This window comes from Erpetoichthys calabaricus, chromosome 7, assembly GCF_900747795.2.
Source record: "Erpetoichthys calabaricus chromosome 7, fErpCal1.3, whole genome shotgun sequence".
NCBI lineage: Eukaryota > Metazoa > Chordata > Cladistia > Polypteriformes > Polypteridae > Erpetoichthys > Erpetoichthys calabaricus.
In genome coordinates, this window is record NC_041400.2 from 175,253,894 (window position 1) to 175,271,939 (window position 18,046).

General features: G+C 40.8%; 1 protein-coding gene across 1 annotated transcript in view; it reads right to left on the reverse strand.

The window, feature by feature from the left end:
• rgmb (repulsive guidance molecule BMP co-receptor b) overlaps positions 1–12,569 on the reverse strand; it is a 43,515-nt gene extending 30,946 nt beyond the window's left edge. The window contains exon 1 of the mRNA XM_028805742.2: positions 11,968–12,569. Coding sequence (XP_028661575.1) covers positions 11,968–12,079 — 112 coding nt within the window. The 5' untranslated portion in view covers positions 12,080–12,569. The remainder of the gene's footprint in view (positions 1–11,967) is intronic.
• Between the last annotated feature and the right edge of the window lie 5,477 nt (positions 12,570–18,046).

Below are 18,046 nucleotides of genomic sequence, written 5' to 3' on the forward strand. Positions count from 1 at the left end.
TAGATAGATAGATAGATAGATAGATAGATAGATAGATAGATAGATAGATAGATAGATAGATAGATAGATATCACAATGACTAAAAAGGAAGAAAACATTACAAAAATCAGACAATGTATGCCTGACCTTACAAGAAGGAGCCTTTAATGGCATTGAAAAGCACTGGTGTTCATTCACACAAGAAGCCACTAGAGGGAGTTCTAACCCGTTGTCTTTGTTGCAAATTACATAACTTAACATGTTGGAGTGTTCAGAAGTGTTCCAGGATGAAATTTTAAATCTGTTACATAGCAAGAGGTCCTCCGAGTACAAAGTCAGGAGGAGAGTAGTTCAGACATTAACCGGACACTAGGGAGAGGGGAGAAGTGTGAAACAAACACAGAAAGACAGAGACAGAAAGAGGAACAAAGGTATTTGTTGTGGCAGCACAGTGAACTGGACCACTCCAGACAGATAGACAGGGTGCACAAGACATGTGAAACCCAGGGAGACAGCAGAGTTTCCTTTTGGTTAATACTTACTTTGGTCATAAAGGGACCATTTTTATTTACCTTATGCCTGCTTTTGATGCCTTTGTAGACGCCCGACACACCCAGAAACACTCTTATCACAATGAACGCACACACACTCCCACAGAACATACACATTTAGTTTCAGCTCCATTGTGACCCCAACCAAGTAAAGCAGCCATAGCATTTCGTCTAATATTGAGCTGGACCACTCACCCATTTGCTAAACCCAGCTACAGACAGTGCAAAGCAGAAATCAACCCTGGATGGGACCGACAAGCTACACTAACTGTCACCATTTATCCTGACAGCATTTCTTTTCCCCCTGAAAGGAAACTGGTGTTGACAGAAGGAAGCGTGGAATGAACACAGCATTTTGATTTTAATTTCCACTTGGGGTGCCTTCTATGGGCCATCAACACTATCCACTGGGACACAATGCTGCCCATATTAAGCTGCTACTTCAAAACATATGCATTGATCAAATACTATATAATTAATATAACTCTGCACACTAAAGCTATGATTATTTTAATAATGAATGTTAAACTACCAGAGGCAAGTATATTAATATCATATAATGAATGTAGGTGATAACACAGAAGCATATTTAAGCTAAATGATTTATTGCACTTTTGATTTTCCAAGCTTTGATTTTTGTGTCTCTGTGCTTTGATGTAGCAGCCTCTGCTTATTTGAAGATCACCAGATGGATATTCATCTGCAATTGTGTTTTTCATTAAATAATAAGTGAAATGCAGCTCAGCACAGTAGAATGACAGCTTTATAGGCATTAGACATCTGATCATTGCGTAGTTGGATAATTTTCTATAATAGCAAACTGTCTTGTGATAAATCAGTAAATTAATAAATATGTTAACATATAAAAATATTTACAAGAATTAAAACGCAGTGCTTTTTTTTCGCATCTATCCATTTTCAGTCATTAGGAAGTGAAACATTTCTTGGCAGCACTGGCAACTAACTATAAATGAGACCCCGGTTTATCACAGGGGACATTTGTACATTTCCAGGTTCCCCTTAATTCCATTAAAGAGATGTAAGGAGCTGCAGTCTGTCCTAGAAACACTGGCCAAAGTCTGGAATTATCACCGGATGGGAGGCCAGTGCAACACACAGCGCATTCCTACATGCACCCAAGTGACAGTCAATAATAAATCTTGCTGGTACTTTTGGGGTTATTCCATACAAGACAGTTCTGTAACTTCAGGACACAGAAAATTCTTTTTTTCGGCTGCTCCTGTTAGGGGTTGCCACAGTTAATCATCTTCTTCCATATCTTCCAGTCCTCTACATCAGTGGTCCCCAACCTTTTTGACAGCAAGGACCACTTTATTAGATGCAAATTTTTCCACGGACCGGTCGGGGGGGGGGGGGGGGTTGGGGGGGGGGGTTGGGTTGGTCGGGTGGGGGCAGTTTTACAATTTACATAACATTTCTATTATTATTAAAGTTATTAAGCAGTTCGCATACATTTGCAATCTGAGATTTTTCTTCTTTTTTTGCATATAACAAAGACATATGCTTTACATTTGCACATCACAAACATTAACACTGCTATCTTTTTTTCGTGTCTGCCGTTTCTATAGGAGGGTGACAATGAGTTAAATTCCGATGGATGTTTTTCAAATGTTGACAAGCAATAAGCAAAAGGAATCAATGAAAACCACAGACAACAAAAACAGCAAAAAAAAAAAAAACAGTACGAGGAAAGTTCGAAGAAAGAGATTTTTTTTACAATGTTTCTGTTTGGGGATCGTTGTGCAAATGTGCACAACTGAGCTGCGACCACAGATCTAACTGCTCTGTGGATGATTCGTTCAAGCATTTCAAGGTCACTTCGTTGTAATGAAAGCATTTGTTGAATGTACTTCGTAGTAACGTGATTTCTATAGACTCATGTCATATGGGGAAACTGTCGGGACCATAAAAATACTTTGTTGTAATACTCTCTCACCTCGGTCTCTCTCCTCTCTCTGCACCGCTGCAAAGCCCCGCCCGCCAAGCGTTCTGAAAAGTCTGAGTGAGTCGCCGTTGCCGGCAGTTTTCTCGCGGCCCGGCTGTCAGACGGCTGCGGACCGGTAGTGGGCCGCGGACCGGGGGTTGGGGACCCCTGCTCTACATCTTTCTCTGTCACACCCATCTCCTTCATGTCTTCTCTCACCACATCCATAAACCTTCTCTTAGGCCTTCCTCTTTTCCTCTTTCCTGGCAGATCTATCTTTAGCATTCTTCTCCCAATATACCCAGCATCTCTCCTCTGCACATGTCCAAACCAACGCAATCTCGCCTTTCGGACTTTGTCTCCAAACCGTCCAACCTGAGCTGACCCTCTATTGTCCTCATTTCTAATCCTGTTCATCTCGTCACACCCAGTGCAAATCTTAACATCTTTAACACTGCCACCTCAAGCTGTGTCTCCTGCTTTCCTGGTCAGTGCCACCGTCTCCAGTCCATATAACATAGCTGGTCTCACTACCGTCCTGTAGACCTTCCCAAAATGACTCATAATTTTGTGTCACTGTGTCTGGACTTTTGTAATGCCATTTTTACTTGCTTCAAGCTAAGGAGCGGTCACTCATCTTCAACTGTGGCTGCCTGTCTTCTTACTACTGCATGCCTAAGCACAGATATCACAATACCCCAGATCTTGCATCACTCTACTGGTTGCCAGTGAGGTACCACATTGATTTTAACCTCATGTGTACATACTAAGCACTAACTAATGAAGCCCCTGGACACAATTGTGAATTGTTGGCACTGTATAATATTAGGAGATCTCTTAGATCCAGTAATGGAGGGCTTTTAGACTCGTTTTAGAGCTAGGCTAAAATTAAAGGGCGACTGTGCATTTGCAATCTATGCCCCAAGCTTTGGAGTTTCCTCCTGATACCTGTAAAAGATTATCCGTTTCAAAAAGACATTAAAAAAAAAAAAAAATTTTAATATGTTACTTAACCCACACATTTTGCAGTGATGGCCAAGAAAAATTTTTAATCTCATGTTTTCATGAAGAACACAGATAACAAAATTATAATAGGCGTCAATGGCAACTAACACTGTGCAACAGCAAACAATAGAAAAAACATACATGAAAAAATCTCATACTAATCATGTTGCCTAATTAGCATATCAAGTCATCTACAGTAGTCGCATGCTCACAACTTCCCAACCACATGTATTTTTATTAAAATATTGTAAAATAAACCACCTCTCGTGAACGAAAAGGGAACGTGCTCAGATGTGAACAAGTGCTGAACTTTAGACCCACCTCTAGCCGTTGCATTTATATTCATATTTTCATGAACACAAGCGTAGAGAGTGTCTCATGTGTCTGCCTGTACATCAAGATACGAGGAAGGTTTCAGGTGTGCCACCATTAACTTTGGAATACAGGGGAACTCCCCGGAAGACTAAAAATGCAGCTTTTGCTGGCAGTAACTTCGCCCCTTACACTTACGCCCTCTATAAAAACACCAACTTGAAAGGAAGTCATCGTTCAATCTGGAACCCTGGCCCCGACAACCTCAGGAGCTTTAAATCTTTTTAAAAAACCATTCAAAAACTTTATAAGAAAAACTATTTCACCTTGGACATTACATGGGGTTTCCCCTGGAGCCCCAAATCTATACCTTTTGCCCCTTTCTTCTGTTCATAATATCCACAACTGGTGAACCTCAAGATTATTTAGAAGCATTCTGTAAAACTCCACACATAAATTGACCTTCTGCTTCTTGAAGCACCTCAAATATGCTCAAGTAGGAGGCAGATACTCTTTGTGGTAAAGTTTTCACTCATTTTCCTTTAGTTTTCAATTAGTGTGACCAGATTTTCAAAGTCCTAAAAACGGGACCCCCACTTAAGAATTAAGTGGTCAGACGGCAAGTGGGCTTCTCTTTGGCGTTATGAGTACTTTTTAAAATTAAATCAAAGATTTCCCACTTGGGAGTTGTATTTGTGGTACAAAATTCCTTTTATTTAATGGCCAGCCTGGTAAACACAGGACATTTTGTTATATAAATCAATAATCAAATAGGACATATTGCCTGAAATCACGACTGTTCTGGTAAAAACACAGGTTTTTTTGGGGAGTTTTTCCTTGTCTTCTTAGAGAGTCAAGGCTGGGGGGCTGTCAAGAGGCAGGGCCTGTTAAAGCCCATTGCGGCACTTCCTGTGTGATTTTGGGCTATACAAAAATAAACTGTATTGTATTGTATTGTAAAAACGAGAGGTCCGGTTGCCCCAATTATAATGTTTAGTTTCGCATGTGTTTTGTTGACATTACGTGAATAGCAATGTTAGCCAATGAATAAGCAGTTACAGGGCAGTACTCCTGACCAATGAATGAGGTGGGGAGGCGGGTTTGCAATTTAAATTCTCAGACATCCCTGAGTGTATTCCGTTTTTAATATTTTATGAAAATTGTTTTATTTAACAACATTTTAGTAAAAATGCATGCGTTTCTGATATTGTGAGCACAGAGCTGGATGATTTGACATGTGGAGTATACAACACAATTAATATGAGATTCTTTCATAAATATTTTGAGTAGTGTTATACTGTGTAAATAAAAGTTTACTTTCTTATTTACAAAAAGCAAGTCAGCATATGCATCATTAAATAATGCAGCGGTTGATTTATATGATGAATTAAGATGTTTGGAAGAAATACCAAACCATCACTAAATACCATTTTCAACATTGCATCCTCTCCATTTTACAGAAAAAAATAAATAAATAAAACCCACACCACAAACATCCCTTTGGAAATCAATTTTCAGTATTTAACTAACTGCAGGTCTCAATTCATAAGCATAACTTACATTAACATAATCACACATTGGTTAGTTAAACCCATTTGGCTTTCTTTTCAGCAAACGCTACAATAAGCCCCATGTCCCTGCCACACTCCCATATATGCTACTTTTTGATTTCTAACAAAATTCCTTTAAAAGGGTTAAAAAGAGTACTACTGAGTAGCCATTGCATGTCAGCCATGAACACTGTCCTTCATTATAATGAATTATGTAAGGCCATAATGAATTGCCTACACTGTGGCTGTGTGGTCAAGACATTACATGGCTGCATGAATTCTACACGGAGCTGGATATTGGCCAATAATTTAAAAAAGAAAACAAAATTAATTCATAATTACTTAAAGCATTTATTTTTACTCATGTCTCTTTTTCAGTGGATTTGCTGCTATTTTTGGAAATTGTACCCCATTGCCACAGGATTTTCTACTTATTTTTCTTGTGCTTGTTTTCCTTACTCTTTTTTATCTTCTTCTACATCCCACGGTCTTTGCTATTGAATGCTCAATTCATGTCCACGCAGAGAACGTTGTTGCTCCTGTAGCTGAACTACACTGCGTTGAATCTGTAAGAGTTTAGTAAAAGATCTTGGAGGCAGAGCAGCGTCTGCAAGTCGTTCCATCCATTTTCAAATCTGCTTAATGCGGCTGAATGTTGCGTAGGCCGGAGTGAACCTTGGACAGGATGCCAGTCCATCACAGGGTGCACTCACACACTCGCAAGGCCAATCAACTGAATGTAAAAGTCTTTGGAACGTGAAAAGGGAAACGCAAAGAACTCCGAGAAAAAGCCTCACAGACGAGGAGAGAATATGCATTCCCCACAGACTCGGTGACTAGTCGGGGACACCCAAGTTGTAAAGCATTGGTGCTAAAATTTAACACTTGTCCCCAAACAGAACCCACAGTGATGCTGAAGAGATTATGTTAACCTCTTCTGTAAGTCACTTTGTCTGCCAAGCAAATAAATGTAAATGAAAATATAAATGTGCCATTGCACAACCGAGCTGCTTCTGTGAAAAAACGCTTGACCTTCACCAGGCTTAGCCCAGTGAGGCTCACAGTGGCAGAATGGTAAACTGGACTGGCCAGACCACCTAATCCTAAGCAATTTCTTCCTAGTTCCTCCTGGGAAATCCTCTGGTGTTTCCATTTCAGTCTAGAAATGTAATCCCTGTAGCATGTCCTGGGTCTGCCAGTAAGTATTTTCTCACTGGGGTTTGCTTTGTACACCTGCCAAAAGGGGTCTCCCAGACTTATCTTGACTACATACCCAAACTACCTGGGAACAAACTTATCTATCTATCAACCTCAACTTTCTCCTCTTGATCTGGACTGGGAGTATTTCTCCTGCCAGCTTGTGGCCCATAATTGAAGGAAAAAATCTTTAACAACCCTGCACAAGACCTCATTTCAGCAGCCTGGACTCAAAATCTAATTCTTTTTAGAGAGTGAGAATTGGGAGGTAGCTTCTCTCATGGATTTGGCTCCTTCTCTAGCAACAGTGTTGTCCCTTTATAAAACACTGACTATATGTTAAAAATTAACGATTTGTGGATTTCTTAATAAACTACTCATTGAGCATTAGTGGCAGTTACAGTTCTCTGCAACATATTAAAAAATGGTTACTCAGTGCAAAATACTAGAAATGTATTTGTATAATGGGGGGCACAGTGGCACCACTGCTGGCCTCACAGTAAGGAGACCAGTGTTGCATGGAGTTTGTATGTTCTTCCCATGTCTGAGTGGGTTTTCTCCAGGTGCTCTTGTTTCCACTCACAGTCCAAAGACCTCCACGTTAGGTGGAGTTGCAATGCTACATTTACCCTAGTGCAGGGGTAGGCAATGTCGGTCCTGGTGAGCCGCAGTGGCTACAGGTTTTCATTCCAACCCAATTGCTTAATTAGAAACCAATCATTGACAATCTCAGAGCTTCTTTAATTTTATGGCTTGTTAGTCTGTGCAATGTAAGGCTCTTATATCGTAGATTTTTTTCCTTTCCAGGGATATCATCCAAATGATTTGAAGCCTGAAACAGATCATTTTCAGTCTGTCAAATTTTTCTATTAAGTGTTTTATTAAATCAAACAGTGCATGATGAACACACACAGTTGTAATTGGAAAAAAGCTAGCTGGAGAACTGCTGGCTGCTTTGTCTTTTACATCTTATTGCTAATAAGGAGCAATTAAAACACTGAATGCAGCAGTTTAAGATTGAAATAAGCAATTAAGGTCGGAGAACCTTAACAAGCGAGACCACTAAAATGAAGCATCAAAATGTCACTTAAGCAATATGTGCTTCATCAGCAATAATTGAGTTCTCGTTAAGGAACTGGGTTGGAACAAAAACCTGCACATACTGTGGCTCTCCAGGACCAACATTGCCCACCCCTGCCCTAGTGTGTGTGTGTGTTTGCCTTCAGGATTGTCCCAGCTTTGCCCCCAATGCTTGCTGGTACAGGCTCCAGCACCCCTGAGACCCTGCTCATAATAAAGCAGATGTAGAAAATAGATGGATGGAGAAATCCACACCTCCATTCATTGTCTAAAGCACCTTCCTCCTGAAACAACCCCTGGGTGAGATGCCAGTCCATCACACAGAGTGGGTACACTCATGTAAACACCCATACCCATCCATATTAACACTGCTAATTAACCAAAGCGCAATAACTTTGAGGTTAGGAAGGAAAACCTCGTTACCCAGTGAAAACCCACACTGACACAATGATGGGTGCAAACTGCAAGGCATGAACCAACCCTGGCCCAGACCCTATAACTTTACAAATGTCAGTAATTATATTGTAAATTGCCTTTAAGTTGGTAAGGCAATGAGCTTTGTGGTACAAAAACCACTGTTGTGGTTAAAACCTCATTTACCCCTTTTAGTAAAATCAGTACAGACTGCGTGACAACTCCTCCGATTAAACACTGCACACTGATGTTAATGCATTTTTATAAATGGACTCACTGATCAAGGTTAATGAGTTCTGTACAAGTTTCGAGAATTTTGATTGAAAAGGTGTTGTTGGTCTGAATCGCCAGCTCTTTTAAAAACACTTCCCTGTGTTCCTAAAATCCCAGTCGGATCATCGTCTGTGGAGTGTGCTCGTTCTCCCGTGTCTGCCCGCTTTCTTCTTTGTGTGCTCTGGTTTCCTTCCACATTCCGAAAGTTTGCTCTGAAATCGTCCAGTAAAATCCCTAGTGCTAAAATAACACTTTGAAGTGTTTATATGGATGTTTTCCTTCAATAGAGGAGCCATATAAACACATAAAGTGTTAACTGAACACTGGCAATAATGAACTAGACTGGCACCCCATCCTGGAGTGGTCCCTGGTTTTAATTTTATGGTCCAGAATTTGAGTTAATCAAACAAAAAACTCTTCTAAATCTAAAATATAGCTGTTTTACCCTAGAAAAGTGATTAAAAAAAAAATCTGGACCATCGCCTAAGGAAAATTCTTCAGAAGAGCCTCATATTTTAAAAGCAGGCTGCTCTCCGCCGCGATATTCGACAATTTGTCAACCTTCGGGTCTAAAGTGAACCTCGGCTTCTCCTTTTAGGCACCCTTCAGTGAACCGCTCCTTTCTTCTAAGTGAAACCAATCAAAGTTTATTATGTCCAGCTGGCCGAGACCATGTAAAATTAATTATTAAGGCGTGACTGTTCGGCGGACACCCAGTGGCATTCCTTCTTCGTTAATTTATAACGGCAATGAGAGCTCCGTGCGGCCAGAACACCCAAAGTGGAGCAGCTGTCAGGAAGCCAAGTTGAAAACAGGGCAGCAAATGTATACAAAAAAAACAGAATTTCATTGAGCTGCCAAGCCATGGCCAAAACAGGTTAGCTTTACGGGGAGCGTTAACGACTAACAAGACGCGAGAATGACTTTAAACGGCCAGCCTTACTGGGGCTCCCTAAAGTCCGTAATAATTACCAAAATCTATATAGCTTTTTGCACGGTTTAAAAACCACTTAATTGTTCTGAATTAAATAAAGCTTAGGATAAGGTCTCATGAAGTTTATTTAATTAAATTGCGGCGTTAATTCAAATGATCAATTTTAAAAATAACAATTTGAGTAACAGCCTTAATAAAGAGATTTTCTGTCGCGGCAGACTATGTTGAAGCGTCTTTACGTTTATTTATTCAGCAGAATAAACGCAACGATTGTCTTACCTAAGATGTGGTTTATTATTAAAGTTTGTTAACGACGTCCAGCCTACTTTTCCCCAACCGAACAGCCTGCACCTTTTTTGAGGGGGTATCCCCGAGTTTAGCGCCAGTCTTGTTGCCGTGTCTGAAAGCTGCGCGATCGCTCCCACTACACATTGTTTGCTATCTTTTCTGTATTAAGTTTGAATATTTTACACAACACACTTTTCCGTTACGCTGCTTTTCATTTAATGCTTCATTTCAGTTGGATCCCAAGGGTCAGCCATTGTTGAACTGCTTTGGATCAATACCTAATTACCCATACAGTTTAGGGACACCATCACACATACATACAGCCAGGACACAAACAGGAGGCTATGCCATACACAGCTGTGTTTCAGCCCGACCCGACTGTCAACCACGCTGTTTTTCAACCGATTTGCAATAATGAGTATTATAGGTATATTGACATACATTAACACCCGATTTGCACTATAAATTAGGAAACTTTGTAGACCTCAGCGGTCAATAAAATACTCCAACTGATTTGTAACACAGCATCACATATCCGAGTATGTGGGCATGTGCTGCCGGATAACACTGCAAAATTGACAATGTTAATTTAACACACCTTCCCTATACACATTTATTACCTCAACACTTATGATTTCACCGCATGTAAGAGACAAATACCTCTCTATCTCTCCATCTAGACACACACACAAAGCATATCAAAAATGCATCAAAAGTAGTTAGAGATGAAATAGCATATCCAGTTCAAAATACATTTTCAAAATGAAAACATGAATGCCAAGTCATTTATCTAAAGCTTTTAAAGGGTTATACATCGCTTCACGAGCACTAGAGAGCTGTGAAGATGTACTGTCCTGAGGGGAACAATAAAACTGCAATGTTATTGCTTATAAAATAAAGCCCTACAGGACTCTTCCATAGCCGCTTGCACGACTAATAAAAATCAGATTTTATTTAGTTTAGAACAGATTCGCTATAGCTTTAACACTCCCTCCGCACCCAATGTAAATGACATGCTATTAGTACCTGTCAGTCAAAGAACAATAAACAATATTAAATGTCTCTGTACACATATGAAATTAGACATTTTTCTATTAACGCTACAAGGCATGTTAACATAATGCCTCCCTCAATATTACCCTTGTCTTCGTCAATAACAGCAAATTTCTGTTCGCGAAATGTAATTATTTTTATAGATCCCCGCTTTTTTTTTCTTACAATTTTACGGATCAAACCAAGCACAACACTGTAAAGGTCAAAATTAAACCAGTTCGTTTCTTTAAAAAACTACAGGGTTAAAAGCGCGACTTTCTTTGTTTTAACACTTTTTTAAATTCGGATAATCTAAAGCGTGTTTAGATGAAGCGCTATGCCCGGCGCCATATAAAAGGAAAACTAAATCAAGGGAGCGCAGAAATGCCTGTGAAGATTAGTATTCTGATGATTTGTTCCATAACTAATCCAATCAAAGCGATTTGCACTTTGACTCTGACACATAAAGTTAAATCGTTTATATTCTGGGTTTGCGATGCCCATTACACTTTTAAAAGGGAACATACGGTGTTGCGGTGGTTATGTTGGCTACTAGTAACCGTTGAACTGCGGCTTAACTCTCTGCGGAGTGACCTCGCGTGTTCCCCTTAATATGTTTTGGGCTTCCTCCGACTACTTCTTTTGTGTTGCCCGTTTACTTTTAGTACCGCGAGTGTACCGCGAAGGTGTGCCTGTCGTCCCGTCTCGGGTTTGTTTCTTCTTTCAGCTCTTAGCTACAATAATAAATCAGACCGACACTCTAAAACACACGTTCGGAATGTACAACATGTTACACGCACTTTGAGGTGTCATTTCAATTGCAAAAGTCAGATTTAACTGAAAATTAATATGTTTGTAAAAGCGGACCGGATGCTTAACTATCACGCAGGTTTCGATTCGGGACAGAAGCGGGCGAGGTGTCATCTTTCTTCAGCTCGAAGACGCTAATGAAGGTTCGATGCGTTTGTGTGGAAGCGTAGGCTGTCGAAACTTGCGCTTCAGCTCTTAGGAGGCTGAAACTTGATCCGAGCCCTGAATGACACACAACCGCGTACAACAGGAAAAAAAAAATAACGATCGAACAAATCGGCTTAGAAACAAATGGTCGTGCGCCTAAATCTAGCCGAGAATATGCAAAATTTCCACATACCAAGACACGTTATCACTTTATGTTCCGTCACAACCTACATTGACAGATTCCTCAGCACCGTCTCAATTTGTGGCTTCTTCGATAACGATCACACAATCCGCAAGTCTGGGACGCTCTGGCACAGATAAGCATCTGCAAAGAGCATGGAAGCCTGGCGATTATAACGCGTATATCAGTGCGCTAAATTGAAAAGAAGACGGGCGCAAAACTTTAGATGACTTTAATAAATGAGCAAAGAAAAGGATAAAGACAATTACCTTTTCTAAAACAGAAGGAGACAGCAACGAGCAGCAGAAGTGCGAGGCGAGGAGGAGGGTAGCAGAGGCGCTTAGCCCCGTGGTAATAAAATCCTGCTTTCCCCATACCCATCCATCCAGGTCGAAGTGCGGGCTCAAGTACTCCACGAGAGGCTCACAGCTGCGGAGGAGATGCGGCAGTACCGGGAAGTCGGGCCTCTCCTCTCCCTTGTGACTCCGCAGTTAAGGAGGCAGCGCTCAACCAGCGAAAACGGCAGCGATGGGGGGTGGGGGCAGCTGACCAAAATAGGAAGCAGGAGTATGCTCAGATCCCTGCTAGCCTCACCACAAAGCGCTCGGCTGGGTTCACCAATCCGCCTCCCATGCAGTCACTCTCGCTGCGATCAATCTCAGCTCTCCTCTCCCTCCACAAGCGCACACCGTACATCCCTCTCGCTCTCTTACAGACACACTTACAAAATGCGACCCCTCCTTCTCACGATTGCGAATCCACCAAACCCGTCCAGACGCTTAACACAATACCCTCCCACACACACACAAGCGCCCGCCCACTCCCTCTGGAGTCTCCTGGAGTAAGAAGCGAGAATCCGTGCAGACAGAGCTCGGGGAGTCAGGACCTCGACCCGTGCCAGAGATGTCTTTGATTTGATCCTCGATTTACAGCCGCGGGGAGCAAAATCGCATACTTTGGACGAACGCTTCGCATAAAAATTAATATGAAAGAGTATCGAGGGCGTAAAAGACAATTTATATTAAAGTATTGTTAGGTCGTCCATTGAGAGATGAGCTCTCCAGCCTAGCCAACACCGTGTTAAGTGTTGACTGCAAGCAAAACATAACATTAAAAATGTATGATTGAGATACACTTTTATATATATATAATATCATGGATATATGCATATATCCAAGATGAAGAGACAGATCTAAATTGCTTGCATCTGACAGTTTCTCATGCTACTGTTATTTAGTAAAAGGCCTGTGTTTATGTTGGTGATAAATGGCTAAAAGACACACTAAATGCAAGTTTAATGAGTTAATTCTCTTTATACAGTAATTTTAACACATTTTTCCTATTAAAAACACACCATTGCAGTCCAGGGGTTGGCACTATTGTTTCAGATATGCAGAGTCCTGGAGTAGGAAACTTGGCCTGGGAATTTAGATGTTCCTACCACATCATCAAGACATACAGTTAATTATTAGCTCCAAACTTGTTCAGTGTGGATGTGTGCATGGAGTGCTCCATTACCTGCACCCCTGAAAAGGATTAAGTGGGGTTGATAATAGATTAATAATAATAATTATTATTATCCATCCATCCATTATCCAACCCGCTAAATCCTAACACAGGGTCACGGGGGTCTGCTGGGTCTGCAGGAACAAATCCCCAGTCAGGGTGCCAGCCCACCGCAGGGCACACACACACCTACAAACCAAGCACACACTAGGGACAATTTAGGATCGCCAATGCACCTAACCTGGATTATTATTATTATTATTATTACATTTATACTGTCCACTGCTTTTCTAACCTACTCAACTTGCTTTGCATAGAGAGTGGGGAGCCACTTCAACCGGCACTAATGTGTAGCATCTACCTGGATGATGTGATGGAGCCATTCTTGTTCGAGTACACTCACCAGACATTAGCTATTAGGTGATAAAGTGGTGAAAGAAGTAGCCAATTAGAGACAGGGGATGATTAACGGGATGACCAGATCGTGGTGGACAATTTAGAAAGACCTTCAAGAAACACTCTACTCTTTTTGAAAGATACCCAAGGATCTTTTATTAACACAGAGAGTTTGGACCTTGTTTTACATCTCATCTGAAGTACAGAGCACAGTGTCCCTGTCACTGCACTGGGGCATTGGCATCCACATTCAGACCACAGGGTAAGTGCCCCCTGCTGGACTCACCAACACCTCTTCCAACAGAAACCCAGGTTTCTTATTCTAGACCCAAACATGTTTAGCTTCAGGTAGATTATCTGGTCTGAAGTGCAGGTAGAATGACAATGGATTTTAGAGAAACAGAAAGAAAAAAATATTAAAAATGAAATGGAAAAAAAGAAACTATTTACAGAGATGGTGTCTATTAGGGTTAGAATGGTATATCCAAAACCATCATAAGAAAATGTGCTGTCCTTAAAAGAGGTAAATTCTTCATTTGGCATGAAATAATAGCTCACATTGGCTTTGAGCTTCTTGATGAAATTATTCGAGCCAATCTTGATGCCTCCTACTGTTCCAGTGGCAACAGGTGCCAATTTTGTCTTTGTACTCCACATCCTACAAATCTCAATCTCTAAACTATTGCATTTCATTTGTTTCTCAAACCCTGTGAGATTAATGTGTACGCTCATCTGGAACTTTAACATCACGTATTAGAAATTTCACACAATTGACAACTTTATGCTTCTCTATCAGTTTCATCTCCCTATTGAACATTTTTTAATTTTTCAAAAGTAATAGTAAGTCATGGAGTCATCCTTTCTAAATGCTTGTTTTTATCCCTTTTTTACTTGGTGTCAGACATGCAAGCTTAGGGCATGTCTCATAGGTACAGGGACATCTAATATTACAGGGAAGGAAATGGATGCAATGCTGCCACTAAGCCAGTTTGTATTTACATTAAAATAGAGGAGAAGCATCTAATGATGTCACTTCCACCTAGGATGACAGTTGCTCCTCCCCTTCCACTTCTGCCTCCCTCCTTAAACCACCTGACCCATGAAGTCCTCGTTGTTTTGAGCCAAGACTTCGAGGAGAGCAGACATCTCTGAATGTCAGCAGTGATGTATCCTTCCTTTTCTTTTCTCAACAGCCAATCATATTGGACATTAAACAGGATCACCTCCTCATGCCCCAGTTCTTTTTTCTTCATCATGTCTTCATTCACACTGTCTACTCTCATATATACACACACAACTACCAAAAAGTCTTTGTAATAACAAAGGTCTTCATCCACACAAATGTGTTAATTTAAGAGGTACAACAATAACTGACATATTTTATTAGACCACTGATCGATGTATCTTAAAATACAGTACATTTTTAACTTTGAAATTTTTTTCTCTAAACAAGTTAACATAATAGGCAGTTAGTCTTTAGAAATGAGTATTGAAATACAATGTTAATAATAGCAGATAAAAATAACCAAAATCAAAGGCCTTGCCACTGTCCAGGGCTGATTGCTGCATTAAATTTGATGCTGCCGGGATAGGCTTCAGTCCCGAACATGATTTATTAAATTAAAGAGGTCTGAGAATGTTAAGTTATAATTAAAGAACTAATTTCCAAAGTCATGTATCCTTGAAGTTTAAAACATAATGCATTGCAATGTGACTTGTGACTCTATATTTGCTGCATATTTGACAATTCTTCTTCTTACTGTACTAATACTAACTATACTATACTAACTACTATAAAACTACTACTACTAATAATAATAATAATTGGCACAATGGATTCTGGCTAACTGGATTCTTTTCTCTGTGAACCGTACATGGTTGAATTATAAATACAAGGTGGGAGACACTGTCCTACAGGATGCAATCTCTGAAAAGGATTTAGGGATTTAGATTGGCAGAAAATTTTCATTCTTTCTTCCACATGCAGAAATGATTAAAAAGGCAAATAAAATGCTGAAGATAAGTCGAAGGATTACACAACATACTGGTAAGACCACATCTGGAGTATTGTGTGCAGTTCTAGTTACTGCGGTACAAGAAAGACATAGCAGCACTTGAAGCTGTGCAGAGGAGAGCAACCAAGTATTCCAGAACATTACGACATGCCCTACTCTGACAAACTCAGAGAATTAAACCTGTTTAGTCCTGAGCAGAGGAGACTGTGTGGGGACTTAATCCAGCTCTTCAAAATTCTCAAAGGCTTTGATAAATTAGATCCAGCAGAATTCTTTTGGCATAAGGGTGAATCACATACTCGAGGACAACAGTGGCAATTAAGAGGAAGGATGTTTACGATTGAAACGCTTCTTCACACAAAGAGTTATGGCTATCTGGAACATACTACCAAGACATGTTGTTATAACAGAAACCTTAATAATCTTTAAGAAGAATGAGATATTGGGAGAACTTAACCAAACAAACCAGCCTGATGGATTGGATGGTCTCCTCTCGTTTATCCAGTTTGTTATGTTCTTATGGTTTCCTTCCCCACTTCAAACACATGTTGTGTGAAGAATTTGTGATCTTAAAGTGGATGAGTGTATGTATGTGACTAAGTGCGGCTTGAAGTGCACTTGCATCCCATCTGGGGTTGGTTCCTCCATTGCTTCAGCTGGATGTTATCCTATTCTGGAAAAATGTAGATAGCTGCTAGTAATGGCAACAAATGTCCAATAAATGTCAACACATTTTTTGAAAGGCTACGTTATGGTTATCTATCTATCTATCTATCTATCTATCTATCTATCTATCTATCTATCTATCTATCTATCTATCTATCTATCTATCTATCTATCTATCTATCTATCTATCTATGTAGGTATTATCACTTCATTTTTACTTCTGTAGGCACTTCTTCTTTGTAACTGATCAGATACTGAATGAACGTCTTACATAATATAAAAATATAACAAAAATCAATTCACATTATTAAGACTATCTCATATCAATGTGTTTTCCTATTCTAGTGACCTCATTTCCCTTTATTTGTCCATAATTACTGAATAACCCATACTAAAATCTACTGTTACCACTGTACAACAGTGAAATACCATTCCATAAGATGACCCTAAAGATCGGGATAGGTTACAATGTTTAGATCTACTTCTTCTTCTTCTTTGGGCTGCTAGGGGCTGCCACAGCAGATCATCTTCTTCCGCATCTTTCTATCCTCTGCATCTTGCTCAGTTACACCCATCACCTGCATGTCCTCTCTCACCACATCCATAAACCTTCTCTTAGGCCTTCCTCTTTTCCTCTTGCCTGGCAGCTCTATCCTTGGCATCCTTCTCCTAATATACCCAGCATCGCTCCTCTGCACATGTCCAAACCAACCTCTCTGACTTTGTCTCCCAATCATCCAACCTGAGCTGACCCTCTAATATACTCATTTTTCATCCTGTTCATCCTCGTCACACCCAATGCAAATCTTAACATCTTTAACTCTGCCACCTTAGATCTACTCATCCATCCATTATCCAACCTGCTATATCCTAATTACAGGTCTGCTGGAGCCAATCCCAGCCAACACAGGGTGCAAGGCAGGAAACAAACCCCAGGAAGGATGCCAGCAAACACACACCCACACACTAAGGACAATTTAGGATCGCCAATGCACCTGTGGGACTGGGGGAGGAAACCTGAGTACCCGGAGGAAACCCATGCAGACACGGGGAAAACATGCAAACTCCACACAGGGAGGACCCGGGAAGCAAACCCGGGTCTCCTAACTACGAGGCAGCAGCTCTACCCACTGCACCACCATGACGCTCCCTTAGATCTATGCACAGGCAAAATAAATAACATGTCATGAGTTACGCTGTGGGGCGGCACGGTGGCGCAGTGGGTAGCGCTGCTGCCTCGCAGTTGGGTGATCTGGGGACCTGGGTTCGCTTCCCGGGTCCTCCCCGCGTGGAGTTTGCATGTTCTCCCCGTGTCTGCGTGGGTTTCCTCCGGGCGCTCCGGTTTCCTCCCACAGTCCAAAGACATGCAGGTTAGGTGGATTGGCGATTCTAAATTGGCCCTAGTGTGTGCTTGGTGTATGGGTGTGTTTGTGTGTGTCCTGCGGTGGGTTGGCACCCTGCCCAGGATTGTTTCCTGCCTTGTGCCCTGTGTTGGCTGGGATTGGCTCCAGCAGACCCCCGTGACCCTGTGTTCGGATTCAGCGGGTTGGAAAATGGATGGATGGATGGAGTTATGCTGTGAGTCAAGAGTATAAAATTTATAAAATAAAAATATATTTTAAAAAGTACATAAGGTCTTGAAAAGAGTAACCCACTAGGTCACACTCTCTGTCCAAATACTTATAGTCTTTAGGATTTCATAAATCTGTTAACATTATTCATAGTTATTTAAGGAACCTGTATACATTTCTAAATAAATAAAAGT